Source organism: Brachyistius frenatus, unplaced genomic scaffold (assembly GCF_029030835.1).
Source record: "Brachyistius frenatus isolate BFR_SWC_R1_liver_20210118 unplaced genomic scaffold, ASM2903083v1 Contig_29, whole genome shotgun sequence".
NCBI lineage: Eukaryota > Metazoa > Chordata > Actinopteri > Embiotocidae > Brachyistius > Brachyistius frenatus.
Window position 1 is genome coordinate 2,169,441 of NW_027210628.1, and position 21,817 is coordinate 2,191,257.

Sequence of the window (21,817 nt, forward strand, 5' to 3'; positions counted from 1 at the left end):
TTGGGTTCAAGTCGCAAAACTGTCTCACGTGCACATGTGTGCATCCTTGTGACCCATTTAAAAAACTACGTGGAACTTTTTCAGGGTTGAAGGTCAGACTAGTTTCCAAGTTTTGCCCAGAGAATCGAGGTCAAGTTAGGTTAGGTTAAGGTTTGGTGAGGTGGGGTGGTTTAGAGGACTTTACATGTTTGATAGATCCCTATTTAACTCTATTAAGATATAAAGTACAATTTTTTTCCGATCCATAACTTTATACATCAATTTATTTCCCTCTGGGCATCCACTGGTTTCAGTTCATGACACCATGTTACAGTAATCAGACTTGTTTTGCTTTGATTGCTTTTCTGGTTTAGGTATTCATGTACTGTATGTCAAACACTTCATCCTGAAGTAAGAAGCTACCTTTTAAACACAAGAAATACTGATCTTTGATTATTTCTTGACACTACAAGGTAAACTGGTTATGACGCTGCTTGGGAGCCATTTAATCAGTCTGAAATGACTTCCAGTCAGCGTGAAAGCATACGGCACATACACACCAACATGTGTTGGTCAGTAGGTCTCTTGACAGGTGTCAGCTGACCACCGTTTAAGGTTTCCAATCCTCCAGGGTGGCTCCTCTGAACACCCGAGTGGAGAGCAGAGTGAGAGAGAGCTGGAGGGGAGCATCCTGAGTGATGAGCACAACAGTGGAGAGCTGCAGCCTCAGCACAGCTCAGCAACAGTCAGGATCCATCATCCGGGACGGAGCTGCTGGCTTATACGCACAGACAGACCTGCAGTACACATGCAGGCATACACAACATGCAAGCTTGTTTATAAGCCGCCACCTACCTTCTCAGCCAAGGCTGCTGTAATCAATCCTGCAGTACGAGCGACCAGATTCATACAGCACTGCATTCTGCTCTGCGCTTCACCATCTGTACTAAACTGTCTGACTACTGCCTCAGACGATGAACAGCTACAGTAGTGTGATCACACCCTTTCATCTGCCCCCTGTACCTAAAACATGGAGAGTAATAAAAATTTAAAAAAAAAACCTGGCCTCAGTGAAGAGCAGAGACACAACAAGAGAATCCAAAACAGATTTGATTAAGAAACAATTAACAGGACATTTAAGGTTATTTTTGAACATTTGAAATGATAAAACCAAGAGTTATTATGCTGTTTGACATTCAGACATTTTAATTGCGGTGGTGACATATGACGGAAATAAGCCAAATACAGAGAAGGAAAATCGAGATATGATTTTCTGTAGAGCAAAAAATGTGCTGCAGAGTTGTTTGAAATCGACATACTCTGACGTTACTTAAACTTTTGTCTGCCGCGAATTGGTGGTACACAGGTTTTCAACACAAAGTTAAAATAAAAGTTAACAGAAGTTGTATTGACGTCTGAGGGTGTTTTCACACACGAAAAAAAGTCAGAGCGATTAGCCAACAGGTTTTGTGCACACGTGAACACCACGTGAGCTCAGACCCCTTCGGAGCGAACCGAACAGAGGTCTTGTTGCACTCTAGGCTTGCCGTAGACAGATCACAGTTCACATGCTATTGCAATTTGTTGCTCGGAAAAACAAATAGATGGAACCGTGGTAACTGTAACACGACTGGTGGATGAAGCGTATTTAAGGTTAAAGGAACTAAAGTAATCCGACACAACATTAAAACCACCGACAGGTGAAGCAACAACACAAGAGCTCAGTATTAAGTACTTCCTTTATTTCGGAGACGGCTATCATTGGTGTGCTTGAACTGAACTGAGATATACCGAGAGGTGATCTTAATATTTTGTCCACTTAATTAATTAAATAGGAGGGACAAAATAATTGGAACACCACCCAGTGGAAATCAGTGCAGTTCAACAGCACCACAAGTTACAGTCTCCAAAATGCCCATTGAAATAAATCACCACCTCTAAATCAGACTGAATAACAACTGAACATTACAATTCAACTGAAGGGAGGATTTACTGCTGGGTAATATGCTTCACCTGTCAGTGTTGTGTTGATCGATGTATAGTGTGAAGGAAAAGGAGTGAGGCCCCTTCAGAGCTGAAGTGGACCAGAAAAAAAAGCGAATCCCCTTTAAAATGAACTCACAACGTGAATACAAAGAGAACTGACTCCCTTTTTTGTTGGTACACTTTAAGAGGACTGAGTTCGGTTCATTTAAAAAAAGGATTTTGTGTGAAAACACCCTAATTGTCCCTTCAATGACTTGAATGTAGGCAGGCGGACTAAAGGTGAAATCTATTTTTCCACACAGCCAGCAAAGGTTTTTCAAAGACATGCAGAGTTACCAAAGACAAACCCAGTGGGTGCCACTTTTACAACCTCCACTGTTTCACGTGTCCATGAGAGGAGTTTTGGATTGCTGATTGTACAGTGAGCCATGTGGCTCTGGTGTGTATGACAAGGACACGGCACACTGAACACATGTAGCTGTGACTTATAACCCTTCCCAACACCGAAGGTCAACTGATGTGTAACCACAAAACGCTGAACAGATCTGCACGATGGCACAAATTATTGATGCTGATGAGACCAAAAGCTGACAACCCACTGAGGTCATGTAAGATCCAATGCGAGTCGAATTCGGCCTTAGTAGGCCGTGATGAAAAAAAATCTGATCTTTACGCTCCACCCAGAACAAGACAGTCATCAAAGTGGCCCTGTTCCGGCAGGGTGATTTGACGTGCACCTCACTGCAATCACCTCTACACATGCAGCTACATTTCACTCGAAGCAAATGAGTGCTCCAGCTCTGCTCTGGAATTGTAAGTGTAAAAATCCCTCAGAAGTAGCACCTTTCCCAAAGGAAATATTATAGCCAACACTGAAATCCCACCTGAGGATTTAATCTTAAAAAATAATTAGCAACTGTCCCAAAATACATCACATGATATCCTGAAGGCAAGCTTAACCATTTGAAGGTAAAAAAGTTGGACAGAAATGTGTTTTTTTAAAAAGGTCTGTTCATGTGAAAACAGGGTTCATCTTTATTTCTCATAATAAATATAGACTCTCAGTGTATCAATTACATTGAACAATTATCATACAAACAAGGATGATTATCCTTGATGAGAGAGGACAGGAGAACACTGATTGGCACTGACACCACCAACCACTAAGATAACAACACCTAAGAGAGGAAGAGAGACTCTGATGGACTGATTAGACAGAAGAAGGTGGCACTTTTAAGAAGCTGACACCAACTTGAAGTTCAGGATTTCAGTTACAAAACTACTCCCTTCAATTTCACATCATGTTTTCTCATATTCATAATTAAATATTTGAATCCAAGTTAAATAACTTGATCAATTATTTAAATGCCGACAATGGCAGCACTGTACCAAAGAGATTCAGAGATGGACAACCATGCAGGCATTGCAGAAAGTACTTTGGATATTGTTGGTGGTCTACTGCCCCCTAGTGTGAGCCAGAGGAATGATCAGGAATAACTGTCAGGTATTTAAAGAAGAGAAGAACCCAAATGAAAGAACCCAAAGTAGGTACAGTAAAAAAAGAAAAAAGACAGTGAAGCACCTGGTGTTTGGCAACCCTACTTCACCATGTTCCAGTAGTGAAGTAATCTTATGCCCGACTTGTCCATCTCAACATGTTTCCTCTTCCCTCCATCTTCCCAGCCGGCTCCAGGGCCTGTTCGGGTACGGTGTGTTCTCTCTCTCTGGGTGAGTGTGTGTTTTGTGCGTATCAGAGAGTCTTAGAGGATCTGTTCGGTGCTCGAAGCAGAGATGTCAAGTAGTCTCCAGGCAGCGTTTGGGTTGAGCTCCTCCTGGTCTCGACACAGAGCCCACACGTACATCATCCTGAGCACTTTGTCCTGCAGGAGGAACAACACATGATGAGTACACTTCCTCTTAACAGTTAAATACACACCAAAAGATAAATTACACATCTGTAAATGTGATTAGACAAACCAAATATGAAAATCGACTTTAATTTCCACCATAAGCTGTATTCATTACCATCATTTCATCAAGCAGTAGATACCACAAACAACTCATCATACACAAACTTAGATAAACATATCTTTGGATTTTAGAAATGTTTCTCAGAGTTTGTGATTCTTGCAAAATAATTCATACTAAGAAGTATACTTATTTGTGATTGACCTAAATTCTGATTGAACCTAATTTAAAACATGCCTTAATTGAATTTCTGTATGTAGCATTCATTTTGTGTAATGTAAGGATTTGAAAAAAAAAAAAAGCTTTATATTTCTTACTCAGAAAAGATTTACAAAAGTAGCATCTGCTGTCTCACCTCTGTGTGCATTTTGATGAATTTTCTATAGAAAGCTTTTGCAGCAAGCTTCTTACTATCTGCGAGTTAGTCGAGCCCAGTTAAAACCCTGATTTCCCATATGTCTAAGAAAGTTTAGAAGGGGACAAAGATGTCACTGATGAGACATAGTAGTGACAGAGAGTGTAGGAGATACAGAGAGGTCCACGAAGGGCAGTGTGTGTCATTTAAAGCCCAGCCGGATTCAGCTGATAAAACCCAGAAGAACAGTACATCCACCATTAATCCTCTGGCAGTGCTCTTATTCTCTGAACACTGGACAGGAGCCAGCAGCACAGTACTGAGTGGATACCTTGACCTCCTTGCTAGTCACATGTGTCCCTGAGGTGCCCTGAGGGAACGACACGGCTGATTTACAGCCCATAAAGCTTTCTGGGTCCAGGTTTAAATCAATAAAAGCCTTTCCCAGATAGATGAACATGGCTCCATTGTCTCATTACGTTCTGTTAATTACTTATGTATAAGAGGCTCTCATACTTGCCAGTTAAAGCTTTGTATACTTCTATAACTTTATGTGGCACAGACTTGTTTTAAGAAGCTCTTTACTTTGATCCTTTGGCAGATCAGCAGTGTGTACAGTGAACCCTCGCTATAACGCGGTTCACCTTTCACGGTCTCGCTGCTTCACGGATTTGCATCGTGCATTGTGTTCTGCATTCTGATTGGCTAAACAGTCTCTCCGCTTCTTCTCTACCTGTTTGTCAATAACGTTGCGGTTTAATATGTACACGTACGTAAAACAGCTTGCCAAATTAAAAATAATCGATGGTGGCATGTCGGTTTATAAGAATCTTTTTGCCCAGAAGAAAAAAGAGCGACAACAACTACCGATAACTATGTTCTTCTCTCGAAAAACCACACCTGCACCGCCGGCTTTAGAAGAAAGAACCGCTGCAGAGCGGAGTCAGGATGCAGCGGCTCAGTCAGAAGAGCAGTGAAATACACGAGTCACTATTTGTCCGACTGTACTTTGTATTTGTTTTCATAATCATTTTTCATTTTCTCCCGTTCTAATCCAATGACTCGGGTCGCAGTGGGGCGGTGCCGATCTCAGCAATTTGAAGCCTTCAGTTCGTATTGATGATTAAAATTATTATTTTACAGTACAGTAGTTATTTGTAAAAAAAAAAACATTTATACAGTACTTTTATTTGTTAAACAAATGCTTGGGCCTGTAAAAAGGTTTTGTTCTTTGGTTTCAATGTATTATGGAGTATTTCATTGTATAATAATTGTAAAAAAAATAAAGGTTACTACTTCACGGATTTCACCTATCACGGTTTCTATTTGGAACGTAACCCCCGCGATAAACGAGGGTTCACTGTATTTTGTTACTTACAGGGTCTCCCTCCACCACTTCCCCTTTGGTGTTTTGGATCACCATGACTAACTGAGCCTGGAAAGTGATGATCAACACTGGACCCTGGTCCATCATCTTCCCCATGGCCAGCTGGAGAACAAGATACAGAAATTATTTACTGAACTAACAAACTGGATTTTTAGACAGAATTCAAATATTAAAGGTCCCATATTTTAAAATTTTCTGGTGTTTTATTTTCAGCTTTGATATCCATAGGATGATATTTTTGTGGTTTTACCTTTTACCAAAAATTATATATATATATATATATATATATATATCCTTCTTTAGCCTTTCTCTGGAGCTCTACCAAGAACAGACTGTTTTGTGTCTGTGTCTTTAAAGCACACTGATATCAACAACCTTCTCTTCTGATTGGCTAACTCTTCTGAGGGATGCATGCCCAGGTCAATAACACATTTTTATTTTCACCGCTCACCAACACATAAATATAACATCAAATAAATAAATTGTGACCTTGTGAACAATTGGGATTTTAAACTGGTGAATGCTTAGGGTGCTATTTATATTCTAAGCCTCAATGCTATTCTTGAAGCGTCTGGTCTGACGTAACTTACATCGATATTGTCGATGTCCAGGATCTTTGAGTGGAACTGAAGTCCCATGGCTTTGGCTTGCTGAATTGGATGTGCCAGCTGGCTGTAAGTCTGCAAACCCAGTAAAGAGAGGAAGAAAATAACCATATGACCACACATTTAATGAAGAACGACCCACATGCAGCCAACATGTGCACAACTTTCAATGACAGCATCGCTGTAGGTTAGTCATGCTGCTGTGTGCACATGTCAATGTTACACGAGGCCTGCAATGTGTGTCTTTGAGAATGTGAGAGGGGCCGTACCGCTTCATAACACCAGTCCTTCAGTACCTCCAGCTCCCCTCTGATCATCGCCTGTTTGAAAGAAGAACCGAGGCTACATTTTTAATCACACACAATACTACTGGTCAACATTTGCAGTCAGTTTAGGTAAATCTGTAGAAGTATGCTCTTATTTTCAACACACAAAATCCTAATTACATCCACTAAAAGTCAGTGCTGTACAAAAATAAAACATTCCTTAACAGTGACTCTCGCCTGATTCTTCACAGTTGCTAGAATAATCATTTGCAGTTCAACATACCTCCAGTATGTTGGGGATGATGTCTCGTTCACACTGTTTCAGAAAAGAATCTTTGTCAAAGGAAGGGTCCACCTTCAAAATCTCTGTCAATACCTCTGACATCTCAGTCTTTGAAAACAGCCCACCTGTACGCAACAACACGAGAAACATTTGATTAAAAAGACACAAAACACACAAAACCAGCAGGTTTTACAAAGTAAATCGGGTCTTTTTAGACTGTACACAAAAGCTGCAAAGTGACTAAAAGGAGAAATAAATAGTTCTAGGACATGATGTGGATAGATGTTCCATGTTAAAACCATGTGTGATATAAACATATCGCCTGACTGCTGCTGGACCATCAAAATATTTTACTTGAACTACATTAATCACACATTTTTCTACACTTCACATAACTATACGTCACATCATATAAACATCTCTAAATATCCCATTTCAAATTAGCATGAAACTCCAATAATAGTTATAGATGCAATTATAACAAAAATATATCCAGGAATATCTTTTCAGCACAAAATATTGATGTAAAACGTTTCAGAGTTTTGAAGTACCTAAAGCGCACATGGCAGTTGTATCTTCTCTGCTAAAGCTCGATTAGAACTCTCAGTCTGATTAATGCAGACTGTCAAAGTCGACGTCTCTCACCTATAAGGTCGGTCATCTTGTCAGTGACAGCACGGGACGCTCTGATAAAGGCGTTGTCGCTCTCGTCATACTTCATCTTCATCTCAAAAAACCCTGCAGTTAACATAAGGATGAGAGTGTGTCTGATTTTAAATTGAAAGCTGAAGCCTCCATCTCCCCGACAGAAACACACACACGTGGCAAAAAAACACAAAAAAACTTGCAATTCTCTCAGATCAGACATCATTTCAAGTTTATAGTAAGTCCATATACCAATGTTAGACATTATTTTTCCTGTTAAAAACATGAATTCCCACAGAGGCTGCTGGTTAGACAGGAAGAAATGACAAGGCTAAAAGCTGAGGATCAGCAATTATGTAATGAATCACTGTGTGACTCCAATATGTGTCCTCATAAATGATTATAAACACACACTCCTCTTCAGTAATACTTGCACAAAAACACTTCTGCAACAAGCAGAGGTGTCAGTAAGAAAGTTTCCACAGTAAGAAACAGCTATAAAAATCTACATAGCAGCAAATCTGTTGACTTTGTGCAACATCCGAACTGCAACCCAGGTAATTTCTCAACTGTCCAAACATTATTAATCACCAACAGTTTCCTTAACTAATATGCATAATATAAACCAGCCCAGTGATGTAAATGTATAAAGTCCCATTATACATGCTCGCCACCTAATCCCATAGCAGCAAGTTCCACCAACTACATTTTGCAGCAAATGCATATTAGTGGAGCCTTATAAACTTGAGGATCAGTAAAGAGTTCAACATCCAGACACAAGTTGTATTACTTGGACAACTGATGTAGATGGTTTCATCTCACCAGAGCTGGTTAACACCGCAAACAACAGCAGCATCACACACAGAACAACCTGAGTACATTGGATTTAAGCAATATTACACGAGTTACAACAAGTTACCAACTAAATAAAATATGTCATCTAAATGTATCCACATTGTGGGGCAATTCGCTCTCAAAATATTAAAAAAAATGTGTTAGCGGGAGCTCTGTTTCCATGGCAATATGCGGGGTGTATGACTGACAACTGGAAAACAATCAGTTGCCTAAGTAAAAGCGAATGAATTGTACCACTCCAGGAAGTGGTCCGACCCTTAGTAACGACCTAGCAACAGAGACGAGATCCAGTCCGTATTATTGCTTTCTAGCGATCGTGTCTCAAACTGAATAAACACAGAAGATAGAAACACTCAACTGAGTTGCTCGCTCAATCTCGTACATATCCGCCGGAAAAAGATATAGATGGAATCATGTATTTTTAAGGTTTTAGTACCGTGTCATGTGTTAAACATATCCGACTATCTGTAGTGTTACGGTACGGGTGTTTGGAGTGAGAAAAAAGGACCAAAAGAGACCAGATTTTGCCAGATGGGTCACAATTAACAAGTAAAACCAACATTATATTACATTGAAATTCAATTCCAATTATATATTCCCATTGAGAAGGCGGAGGGATATTTCTAGTAATGAGCAGGATGTGCTTTATGGTGATTTGAGCACGTTCCAAATGTACCGTTGACCAGTCAGATCGCTGGGTTGGAACTGCTTGTTGTGTAATCATACCATCTATCACCACTCAACAATTACATAAGGGGACACCCAATCGATTCATAACCCTTTTCCCACATTAAATTGAATTAAAATTTTAATTTGATTGGTTTAATGCTGGTGGACTCCATAACACATATATTAAAGGGGCAAACTCAATTAAAAGTTTGCGACTGGACCACAGCAATGTCAAAATAAACCAGTCACTATAAATGTAACGTAAAATGCTTCCTAGAAAAGAAAAAAAGAAAAGACAGAGAAAGTTGACGAGGTTGGTTATTCCTTACTGTTAAAGACCACATTGTTGTCTTTGAAGTCCTTCCACTGTTGGTACCATTTAGAGTCTTTGTGGAGCACTATGCCCGTCGCTTCCCTGGAGAACACACAAAGTGAAGCTTTAGAGCGGTTGTTTTCAGAGCTCAGGCTGATAATAACATTTAACCATGCTAACACAGCAATGCAAATATGTCCGCTTTACAGCAAGAACAATGAACTGAATGTAAATAAAACAGTGGGAATTTTAATAAGTGTCAGCTTCAAGAAGTCTTGCAGCTTTTTGAAAACGGAGTTCAACCATTCACCAATTTATTTTCTTGCAGCAAATATGAGACAGCAGTTTGTGCACTGTCATTCCCTGCTCTAATAGCAGTTGTGATTTAGTTGGGTCGAGGGTTCAACAGCATTTTTTACTTGTTCAGAGATAATATTGTCATTGTTTTGGTACTTGACCAGAGGGGATTCTCTGCTCACATAGTTTAGGGTGAGTTTCATTTCTTGTATTTCTATAACAGGGATAGTTCAGATTGTTTGAGGTGGGGTTTTATGAGGTGGGTATCCATAGTCAGAGTAACACCTGCAGTATTTGGGGGCCAACACGTCCCAAGTTTAGAGAAAGAAGCAGTTGTACTGCAGCTAAGCTTGTAATACTGTTGACGAGGTCAGAAACAAAACGTATTTTAGCCGCATAAAAAATTCTAAATCAGTTTAAATTCACACTGTATTGAGAATATTTTCACTGCTTTACCTTGCCATCAGACAAGTGTGATTTTGTGGACGGTGCCGTTAACCAGAAAGTCCTGTCAGATGGCAAGGTAAAGTGGTGAAAATATTCTAAATATAGCGACAACCTCAACTGATACCGTTTTCTTTTAGCTGGCTAAAATTCATTTTGTAACTGACCTCGTCAACAGCAGCACATAGCTTACCGTGTAACAGCTGTACTGGCATGGATAGCTGTTTCTCCAAACTGGGAACGTGTCAACCCCATCTATTGCAGGTAATTCATTAACAATGGATAAGTAGATGTGAGGCAAAATGAGTGGTGGTAACTATCTGTGAACCTTCTCAGTGTCAGGGCAAGCAGAGGGCACTCACGTACTCGTTGGCTTCGAAGACTTTGCTGTCATCCCCCGCCCCCTTGGAGGAGAACTCACTCCTCTTTCGGAGTCTGGCAGGAGGCCGATAAGGGCCAGTGTAACCGAGGTCACCAATATCCTTCTTCACATTCTCCATGCCCTGAAAACAGATTAACAAGCAGCAGACAAGAAAACAGGAAGTAAGCTCCAAAATTCAACGTTTTAATTTCAGGACGTTTTCATAATTTATTTCCAATGGTACATTGCTTACTAAATATTAAGGTGCTTTTAAATACTGCCTTACATAAAAGGGTTGAGGATGATGTTTAGATGCATACAAGTCATTACTTAATTTAGAAGAAATACAAAGTGAATCCTGTTTATGTTTTAGTAAACAAATATATCTGCACCACGGTCTCTCAGTGACTGCACACCTGAGATATTGCTTTAAACGCGCCGGTCTTCCCCAATATCTCTCCGCTCTTAGAGACACTTTCTGCAGAGGTCTTGGCTGATTTGGCTGCTTCCTCCATTCCCTCTTTGATTTTCTTCCCAATTTCTGTACGTCTGACCTCTTCCAGTCCCTATAAACACACACACACAGACAACCATACAGATTTAAGGTGGACAAATCAAATTGAACAGCATGTTTATGATATGACGATCAATCAACTGATTGAAATACACATCCCATTTTACCTCTTTGACTGTCTCAGAAATGTTTCCCAACTTCTTCCTGAAAACCTCGGAGGTCTTCACTGTTTCAGACTCTATAGTTTTCTGGGAAAATAGAGAGAAGGGGAGCATTGTTAAAAATGAATTGGAGCATTCAGACCGTGTGTGTGTGTGTGTGTGTGTGTGTGTGTGTGTGTGTGTGTGTGCGCGTGTGTGGCCGAATACTTACATATTTCCTTCGTGCTTGTTTCAGTGCATCTGAGTCCTCCAGTTTTTTGGCCTCATCTCTGAACTTCTTGATGTTTTCTTTCATTTCCTTGTTCTTGTTCAGCTCCTGCTTGAGGTTATCCAAAAACTCCCCCAGGAAACCCTTTCTGCCTCCACCCCTTTCCGCTGACAAATACCGAACCTGTAGAAGGGGCGACGGAGGCACCTTGATGACATGAAACAAAAACACCACGTTAAGATGAATGTATCTGGGGCATGTCTGGAGCACTTCTATGAAAATGGAATTCATGTTCACGGCTTACACACTCAACACTATAAAGACTAGTAGAAATAAAAGAACACAAGTATAAACATTTGCGAGAAAAAATAGAAGGAAAACCAGAGTAGTAGATTTGAAACGCAAGCGACTGTAAATCCAATTTTGAGGCACCTGTATTTTACTTGAGTATTTCCATTTAATGCTATATATACTGAAGATTTGACACAATGGGTTATATAATACGCTTCTAATGTGTTACAAAAAACAGTTTGTAGTTGGGGTCACATTTAAAAACAGATTCGGGGATCAGAACGTTTTTCTTCCTTCTTCTCCCAAGTAATCATTTTACGACCGATCATATTTATCTGCTGTCCCTGGATATAAAACTGGATACCAACTAGTTCAGACTAGCAGCACCTGCAGCAGCTACAACAGTAGCATGATGCCGTACTTATTTACTTTTACTCCAGTCGGATATTTCATGCAGGACTTTTAGTTGCAATGGAGTTTTTGACGCTGCCGTACTGGTACTTTTACTTAAGCCAAGGATCTGAATGCTTCTTCCACCTGTTCCTTCTTCAGAGGTTTAAAAACATCAACTGCAAATATGCCAGCTCACGGAAGAAAGTCCATAACGCATATTTACTGTCAAGTGCTCTTGCGTACTGCGTTTCCCACTGAAACATAATGTTCACATTGCTTGGTTCCAATAAATATAATTTATAAAAAAAATAAAAAAAAGTATTTTTCAAACCAAACTGCAGTGAGTTGAGGGCATAATCCTGTTTAACTAATAAAACTGATCATTTGAGGGACGGCAGAGACATCGACACAAAGGCAATGTCCCAGACACGTGGTTGTCAGGTGTCATTTACCTGTGGAGAGCTCGTGAGGAGCCCACGTGTCCTGTAGACACCGACTCTGTTGGGAAGCAGCAGGTGAGACGACGGGAATGCGACCAAGCCTCTTCTTACACACGTCTGGAGAAAGACACAGAAAGTTCAGGAGACTGCTGGGGCAATGACAGTAACAGTAAAGATCCCGTCCTGGACGGAGATGGGAAGTGGAGCCATTAAACTCAAACTTTGACGTTCACAGGTGAAGAAGCAGCGTTCATGATTTGCGGCCACGTTTATGATTAAAACACAGAAACGCTTTTTTAATTTTTTTTTATTAAAGAGCACAGTAATGAGTCCAAACACGTAGCAAACAAAAGTCACGTTTTACATTTAGAAAAGCTGCCTCTGACGATGTTGTCCTGAAACACCGGCTGGCTGCGTTCACGTTCAAAGAGCTAATTCAGCTAACGACGCGTTTAGCGGACCGGTTCGGAACAAAAGTCCTCACATTCACCTTCAGCGATAAAACTGGCTCTTCGAAAATAGTTGGTGTTCTTTCCCTGTAATTTAATACGTTTTTAAAGGCTAACATTTTTTTTTTTTTTTCCCACAAACGGTCCCGAGCACTCACCTGATAACTCCGACACAAGGGGGTCGCCATCTTGAATTTCGTGCCTGTGACCTTCTTCCGGTGGTGACCTTCCACGTCCACGAGAGGGAGGGTCTTAAACTCGTGGGATCCCAACGAAACGACTTCATTGTCCACAGTGCGTTTCTTCTCCGTGCGCTGCTCACACTGGCATCGTATAAAATACGCCGCTCAGCGTTGGGACAATTACACAAGCAGCAGCATCATCATCATCATCGACTCAAACTAGTAGCACAGGTTTCACATGACGGCTCGTGAAAGAAAACTAAAAAAGTCAAACTGTTTGTAATATTGAGGTTTATTATCAAAACACCTTATAGAACAAAGGCAATGACAGGTGACTCATGACAGAACAAAAAATTTGGTCTCTAAAAAAAAAAAAGTAAAATGTAAGCACAAACTGAAACACTTTCACCACTAACAAATGACTAACTAAAATAACATTGTTTTATTGTTACAAATATCTAACAAACCAAGTACGCTGAAGAGTAATTCAGATGGTACAGAGTGTTTGAACATTAGAGACTAAATCAAATGTAAGCTGGAACAAGTTATGCATTCCTATCGATCCTAACGTCAATCTCTCTTCCGTTCAGCCGATAGCCGTTCATGGTCCTGCAGGCGCGCTCGGCGGTTTCAGGGTTGTCAAAGCGAACCACGCCACAGCCCTTGGACTTGCCGTTCTCCATCTTAATATCAGCATACTGGACCATGCCTGCGGAGGCAAGAATACCAATGTTAGATGTTAATATAATATTAAACCCCAAATAAGGAGTGTTGATTTAATTTTTTAGAATCGACAGCGACCCCTACCACATGTGTTGAAGGTGTCCTTCAGCATCTTCCAGGTGAAGTCAAATGGCAGCTGAAAAACAAAAATCATTCAAAAATGATTAAAATCCTGCGAGACTGTGCTTTTCAAACAAATCAAGCTTAATTAACCTGTGCATAAATACTTACATTTCTGACAAAGATCTGGCATCCCTTCCTGACATTGCTTCCTCCAGTGCCAGGTCCTCCAGTTCCAGCTCCTCCGAAGGAATTTCCACCAAATCCACGATCCAGGTCAGCAGAACGATCGAACTGCCCACCAACACCTCCAGATCCCATCCGGTCCATGCCAGAGCTCATGCGGTCAAGGCCACCAGAGGGAAAACGGTCGAGTCCTCCGGTGGAGCCCATGCGGTCGAAGTTGCTTCCCATTCGGTCCAGCCCGGTGTTGCCCATGCGATCCATACCCATGGGGGAGCTGAAGTCCATGCCAGTGCCCATGCGATCCAAACTAGACGGGCCTAAGCGGTCGAATCCAGATGGGCCGAGGCGGTCCATGCTGGAGGTCATACGATCCAGGCCAGGTCCAAGCCTGTCCATGCTCGGCCCCAGCCGGTCCATTCCCGAGCCCATCCGGTCGAACCCAGAACCCAGCCTGTCCAGGTCGGACACTCGCTCCATCCTGTCCATGCCCATCCGGTCCATCCCTGACATGCGGTCCATGTTGGTTCCCAGGCGGTCCATTCCAGAGTTCATGCGGTCCATACCCATTGAGTTTCCTATAAAAGTAAGTAAACAAAAGAAAAAATGAAGGACGGTATAATCAACTGAGCTGCCGTAAGCATTACAGACAAAATCCTGAAAATACTAACCCATTCCTCTTTCAAAGGAGTCTCCAAAATTATTGCGAGACATTCCCATTTCATTTCGCCCAAATTCCCTGTCAAAAGCACCACCAATCCCACGGTCCATCTCTGACAATGCAAGAGATGAAACCATTAGAAATGCCCAGCAAAACGTGAAAGTGCTCCACGCTTGGTTTGGAGTGCATCTCCAACACTTCCTTACCATTCATTCTGCCCATCCCTGAAGAACCAAAACGTTCCATGTTGTTCATCCCTCCAAAGTTCTCCATTCCTAACACAGATGAAAAGAGGGGGTTGATACAAGAGGGCACAACCCAAAACCTATGAACATGCTGGGTATGGGAATCTGATGCTTTGGATACCCAAGCTTAAAATAATAAAACGGATGATTTATACATGTAATGGAGCTCAAACTTCCTGCAAATGTTCCCCAATCATTCTTTAGGGATTTGAAATGGATTTGGGGGATAAGTTGTAGTAATGTTTTTGAAATTATCTTTTATAAACGAGCCCTTACTTTGTTTTTATACCAAATGCAACTTAATAGTTACAGCTTCAGCCATTTAAAAAAAGGTCTAGTATGTACCTCCGCCCATACGACCTCCCATGTTGCCAAAGCCCATTCCATCCATTCCTACAGGTGAAGAGAGCAATGATGAGCCTCTGGTTTCACTTGTCTTTTTTTCCACAGGTATATCATTAAAAAAAACAACTCCTAGTGACCGTTACCTCCGGGGCCCATGTTGCCCATTCCTCCTCCTCCTCCTCCTCCTCCACCACCACCACCACCACCACTACCACCACCTCCCCCTCCTCCTCCTCCTCCTCCTCTGTTGAGCTGAGTAGCATCAATAGGCTGGCCACCTGGTCCCAGGCCCAAACCAATACCACTCAGTCCACCTATGCAGAGAAAATGGACTCAGTTTTAAGATTTTGTCTACACAACAAATTGTATGTCAAAACAAATAGAGTGGACACATAGGGTAATTCACAATAAAGGTATTGAATAGCATCAGGCCTTCAGAGAAAGTAGTTACAACTGGGGTGTACCCCAAAAAAAGATATTTCATATATACTGATCTGCACCAAATTGAGATAACAACAATATATAAGTAACCAGAATATGATACTGTAGTTCTAATCTTGATCTATCACAGCAAAATTCATCCAGTTCTCAAGCAAAGTAGGTGGCTGTAAAAACGTACCAACGACTCACTAGTCACCTGAATTGTGTTTTTAAGGTGTATACTTACGGGGTAGAGAAGCCCCTCTGTCTGGTGGTCCAAAGTCTTTGGGAAGGGATTTCTCATCCTGTAAAAAGCCACATTAAGACAATCAGAATAGGCTCATTATCAGAGCATGATGAGATCTAATGTACAGTCCAGGTAAGGCTACATACCAGTTTGACGTGCATGGTTCTGTTGAACAAGAGTTGCCCATTGAACATTGCTGCGAAATCATTAAGGAAATTATACCAGGAAGAAATGTGATGTAATTCTAGTGAACAATAACAAGAACATGTGCAAATGAGCCAAAGGTTTTTCAAACGATACAGACAGCTTGGACTGCTTCAATGGGCATATCGAATGTCACGGTGCCCATGCCTCTACTTTTCCCATCCTTGTCCTCCAGAATGTCAGCCCTCACCACCATGCCTGCCATGCCAAACACCTCTTTCAGCTTCTTCCAGCCCACTTTGTAGTCAAGCTGTTGGCACAAGGAACAATTTGAGTAATGGTTAGGCAGCCAAGGCTGACTAAAGTTTCTCACATGAAACATGAAAGGATAGTTTGTATGTAACTGAAAACATTGCTCTTTTTTTCATTTTACAAAGCAATGGTGCCAATTATTTACTGAATTCAGTTTGGTTTCCTGGTTTAACATCACTCAAATCCATACATTGACATTTTTTTGAGAATAAAACAAACAACTGGAAAAATCTGGAGCCTTACATTAGCCACAAAGATGGTGCTCCCGATCCTGCCGGCCTGGAGGCCGTGGATGATCTCGTTGGGGATGTTGGGGTTGTTCATCAGACTGGGAGGAATGTTGACCATGGGGCCATTTGGTCCAGGACCCATTCGATCCATTCCACCCATCCCTCCTCCCATTCCACCCATCCCACCATGGCCCCCTGGAGGACCTCCACCGTGAGCCTTGTTAATTTCCCTCTGAGCAATCACACCGTCAGGGTCCTTAAAAAAAGCAGAAAAATATGTCTCAGGCCAGTCCACACCTAAGATTTCTGTCTCATGGGCAAATTTCACAAGCGTTGTTATACTTTCCGCAGCCTACCTCTTTGACTTTGAGCGGACGTCCATTGAGGTTGTGCTTGTTCACCTTCTCCACAGCTTTCTTCATTAGTTCTTCAGTCCTAAACTCAACGACACTGACGGAAAAATATACAGTGAGAAGAATCAACAAATTCAATTTCTATAAACTACCCCCTCCAAACATCTCTTCTTAAAATACATTGGTGCATGATTTCCACATGGTTAACTTGAAAAGGACTGCGTTTCTATTTGGTCAGAGAGACTTTGACAAACAGTTGGAAATGGTTATAATAAATTGATATAGACTACTTACGCACAACCCTTTGTTGATTGAAGTCGTCAGAACAGGTCACACCAAAAGGAGTAAAGCAAATTTTTAATTAGTAAAAGTAATGGTTATGACAGATGTTTTAATTGGCAATTAGCAAATGTAGCAAAATAAACACTTTCATGCACAATCAAAAAGTTCAACAACACACAAGCCTACAGCCTTGGCCACAACTCTGTACTTCCAAAAATTACAATATTAATCTCATTGTTTTACCCAGTCAGTGACACAATACGAGCAAGTTTAGTGACTAAAGAGTTATTTTCCAACATCCAAAGGGCAGAAAATCCACAGAGAGACAGGATTCCCAACTACTAAGATATTGGAGGTAACTATTCCAGTAAAGCAGTTCTACGAAATGAGTTACGTTTAACGACCATCTAACAGCTTTATAACAACCTCTTGCAGACTAGACCACTTTAGATCATAGAGAGCAAATCCAGCAACCAAAAGGGACGTTGTCAACTACTGCAATCCCACAGGATTGGCTACGAGGAAGCTGAAGTCCTGTTATAAAGAGCATCAACCCTTCGGATGGCCTCAAGTCAGTGCCACAGACGACACCAAATAAAACACGCCACCGGCATTGTCACCATCTCACACACGCCGCCAGGTTTCTGAATCTGAACACTTCCCAACAATGTAAATAAAGAAACCAAAGCTGACAAACACAGGTTTGTCTAGGCTTATTCATTTTTTTTTTTTTTTATTTGTATGTATTTGCACTTACCCTCGATTTGCCTTCTGCGTCCATTAAGTGTTCCACGTACGTTACCTCACCCACTACAAATCAGATTCCAGAGACGACACACACCAAGGGGAGAGAAGCCGAGAGAACAATGGGGGTTTAGAGCAGAAACACAGGGAGGGCAGCCGGTGACAGTGAGCTCAGACTGCCAGTCCTGAGCCTTCCCCCAGCACCTCAGCAGCACAATCTGGTACAGGTCTACAAAAAACAAGCTCAAGTCTTTTTTTTTTTTTTTTTTAACAAAAATTTAAGTTTTCTTAGCCTGTCCTTGTTGGGATTCTCCCAAAACACCAAAAGCAATAGACTGAGGACAACAACTGTTGAAATGGCCAACAGCCTTCCTATTTGGATATAATGCCATGAACACCACCTCCTACCTGAAGAGAATTGACCAAATAATTTCTAGTTGGCAAAACCCACTCGATGCCTCAGCCCATTTCATTGCAAACCTGAGCATACTTTTCGAAATGTCACCTTTTTAAACCTCAGGCTAATGCATCAATACATTTACCCATCAGCTGAGTCTAGGGGGAAACCTAAAGTTAGAAAACTAACCATAAACTTAATGACGATAAACTCCTCAAAATTTTGATTCAGCGTCAATCACAGCCACGCCTTTGTTCCAGGTCACGTGTCTGTTCAACAAATGGACATCAGTGACCAAACCTCTAGAGACAAGGACAGTGCATAAGAAGCTGCTTCATTTTGTAGACCTGTACCCCAAAGAAATCCCCAGCACATAGCTGCGTTTGGCACAACATGGAGATCTGCTGAGAAAACATTTGCTTGTCAAGGTCACACCTAAAAAAGAAAATGCAATTTAACTCCACAGTCAGTTGTCATAACACGAATACCTGGCCTTCCTTTTGAAAAAGGATTGTACCTTCCTTAACACATGCTTTACCTAGGAGTAAATGACAATTTAATGAATTACTCATGATACATTGAAGGCTTTCCAATACACCAAAAACTATACAACTGCTATCATTTAAATAGAACATTTAGGATAATCCTTGCAGAAATTCAAAATTGCTGTATCACAAAGCATTTCTTTTGTCATGTCTCCAAAATTTTGACCATTTGATACATCATGAGAGTCCATGTTATACTGTTAATTCAATTGCAACTGAAAACAACCTCTTCCTTGTTTCTGGGCAAAGATCTTTACACAACAGCGACGTACTGTATAATGTTTTTCATGCATTTCTTGGGGTAAACATCTCATTATGCCGTTCATTATCCCAAACCAGTAATTATCTCATTAGTGGACTTGCTTTACACATGTACAACCTCCAATTCACTGGAACGTCAAATGCTTTTGGTAATCTCAATAGAGAATAAAATGTACAATATAACATCCAGGTTCACCGCACTTGTACAAAACTGCAGCAACTCCTTAGTTGACGGACAAATAAGAGAGACCTTGTCCAAAACCTTTGTTCCAAATAACTCCCACGAGATCTCGCACAACATTATACAACTCCAAAGAGCCCATCGGAGCTGCGGTGGTCAAACAAAATGACCCTGGATGCTGATCCTGATTGTGACTTTTTGTCATGTCTAAAGTAGACATGAATCTGTCCCTTATCTAAATACCTTACCTTTTTCTTTCATCAGGTCTTTGAGGGCTTGCCATTTCACATCGTATGGGATGTTGCTGACAAAAACGCGGTATCTTTTGTTTGGATTTCCATAAGGCTCGTAGCGACCACCTCCACTTCTCTTCAGGGGCCTCTCCTTCCTGCTCAGATTAGAGTCAATCTTGGGTTTTCCATTCATTTCACTGTGTAAACAGAACAAGGAATGCTCTCAATACAACAAAGCATCGTATTTACACGAATGTGAACATGTCTGTCCAGCTACGTGACGAATTTAACATAATTAGATTATCAAGTGAATCTCAAAGCTGAAAGACAGATATTATAGTTAGAATGTAATATAAAAGTGATTCGCTTGCAGATGGCTGTATAACAAACAATCCCGACCGAAAACGCACCACAGATTCCGCCATTTCAATTTCTTTTTTTTTTCTGGCCGTTGCTCTTTTGTTAAGAGCAAAATGAGGCCACTGCTGCAACTCAATCCTCCAGCCAACACTGAAGGGGTTGCTCTAATCTGATTATGAAACCTAAACTAATTACGATGTTTAAGAAACAAATCCTCCCCCCCGCCCCCCCCAAGTTTCGCGATATTACTCAGCAGCAGGTGAAGGTATTATTTATACACACCTTAATTGGTTTGAACTTTTAAAAGCAGTAAGTAAACGGTTACTAACGCAACCTGCACTTCAGCCGCATGGCGAGGCCGCCCTTTGGACAAAAGTGGGCCCGCGCTACGTTACACGACTTACCGACACATTAAAGTGTCGAAAAATCAAATAACGAGCGGATGGAAAACGACAATCGCGTATTTTCTTACACAACCAAGTGGCTACGTGTCTCTCTGAAACCGAGTTACATTAGGTTACGTATCATAAAGCGGGTTCTTCCAGACAATAGACGGACCCTAAACACACGCTTCCCAGCAGACATTTTACATCATGTAAACAACTGAATATAACTCCGTGGGATCGTTGATACGTCATTTATAGTAACAGCAGGGTGTATATATATATATATTTTTTTTTTTTAATGAACGACTTGTCGAAGTACAACACCACCGTCCTTCAGTATCGTCGAGGCTAACTAGATGGTAGGCGTCAACAAAGGAAACCTCGATGAATGGGCTCACCCCTGCTGCGGCGCCTGCTGCTGCTGCTGCTGCTGCTGGATCGCTTTCTCCGCATCGTTTTCGACCTGTTCGTTGGACATTTTCTAACGCAGTTGAGTGTTTTTGTTCAATTAAATCGTGTTGTTAAAAAAAAAAAATTAAATAAATAAAGTTCGTTGATATTTGCGAGCGTATCGCTTTCAAAGGTGACTTTGACAGCACATTCAAGAGCTATCTGACTGGCAAACACCGACTACCTCTGCGACACCTCGTAAGGAAAATGGCGGAATGAACGGTCAGGCTGAAAAGAAGAGGGAACTTGTTTCTTCTTCTCTGAGAAGTAGATGCGCCCTAAACTAACGTTTTCGGTGCGTACCGCCACCTAGTGTACGTCCACAGTCTGCAACATCACGACTTCAGATTACTTAAATTATATTCTGCATATTAAACCTGTTTCGTTTAAACATTAAAGAAAACAACAACATTTGAACCTCTAGTATTGAGTCCTGTATGTTCAAATCTTAACATAGAAAAAAATATATTTCCCTTTGTACATTAACTCTAGTCCTTGTACTTTTGGATTTTGTAATAATGTTTACCATCAGTGTTGAATCAAGGAATTCTAAACTACTACTTTTGATATTTTTTTCAAAAGTAAAAGTTATCATAAAGTAAGGGATTTTTTTTTTTTTTTTTTTAATAACAGTGCCATAAACTACATAGACAACTTGGAGATTAAAACATCCGTCAAATATAAATATATTTGTGTTTGATGGTGTGGGTGTGATCTTTTTGCAACTTTAAGTAACATGCACGCAGTATTAAACAATTCATGTTTTATTCAATAAGTGTCTCTATGGCTATTTCTCTGTGTCCCTCCTCTGTTACATTTTCTCTGTTTATCATTTTATTATCATAATCATTTTTATTTCATTTATTATCATAATCATTTTTACATATTATTACACATACCCTGCTTTATATACACTATATACTTTATCTACAATACTGCTTTATTCAAAATGTGTTGCTTGGTTTGTGCAACTGAATCATAATTTGACTTGCTGTAATTTGTAA

The 21,817-nt window shown here is 40.8% G+C and overlaps 2 protein-coding genes across 4 annotated transcripts; both read right to left on the reverse strand.

Moving 5' to 3' along the window:
* Positions 1-1,199: 1,199 nt before the first annotated feature.
* Positions 1,200-13,168, reverse strand: timm44 (translocase of inner mitochondrial membrane 44 homolog (yeast)). 2 transcript variants are annotated; one of them, XM_069699116.1, is made up of 13 exons: positions 13,028-13,168; positions 12,433-12,537; positions 11,300-11,503; positions 11,095-11,175; positions 10,830-10,979; positions 10,419-10,555; positions 9,328-9,413; positions 7,475-7,567; positions 6,830-6,954; positions 6,550-6,600; positions 6,266-6,355; positions 5,667-5,777; positions 1,200-3,845 (listed from the first exon to the last, which is right to left on the reverse strand). In XM_069699116.1, the coding sequence occupies exons 1-13, from the start codon at positions 13,055-13,057 to the stop codon at positions 3,726-3,728; spliced, it is 1,383 nt and encodes a 460-aa protein (XP_069555217.1). In that variant the 5' UTR covers positions 13,058-13,168; the 3' UTR covers positions 1,200-3,725. The 2 variants fall into 2 exon arrangements, with proteins under 2 accessions (XP_069555217.1, XP_069555216.1); XM_069699115.1 differs by having other exon boundaries at positions 11,300-11,479; positions 13,028-13,090.
* A 157-nt stretch (positions 13,169-13,325) lies between these two features.
* Positions 13,326-21,032, reverse strand: hnrnpm (heterogeneous nuclear ribonucleoprotein M). Of its 2 annotated transcripts, XM_069699119.1 has the most exons (16): positions 20,762-21,032; positions 19,633-19,814; positions 18,014-18,066; positions 17,269-17,276; positions 16,978-17,071; positions 16,635-16,877; positions 16,236-16,389; positions 16,082-16,131; positions 15,936-15,993; positions 15,412-15,582; positions 15,269-15,316; positions 14,885-14,953; positions 14,689-14,790; positions 14,006-14,595; positions 13,859-13,910; positions 13,326-13,760 (listed from the first exon to the last, which is right to left on the reverse strand). In XM_069699119.1, exons 1-16 carry the CDS (start codon positions 20,839-20,841, stop codon positions 13,597-13,599), a joined length of 2,118 nt encoding a protein of 705 aa, XP_069555220.1. In that variant the 5' UTR covers positions 20,842-21,032; the 3' UTR covers positions 13,326-13,596. The 2 variants fall into 2 exon arrangements, with proteins under 2 accessions (XP_069555220.1, XP_069555218.1); XM_069699117.1 differs by lacking the exons at positions 15,269-15,316; positions 18,014-18,066; positions 19,633-19,814; positions 20,762-21,032 and having other exon boundaries at positions 17,269-17,985.
* Between the last annotated feature and the right edge of the window lie 785 nt (positions 21,033-21,817).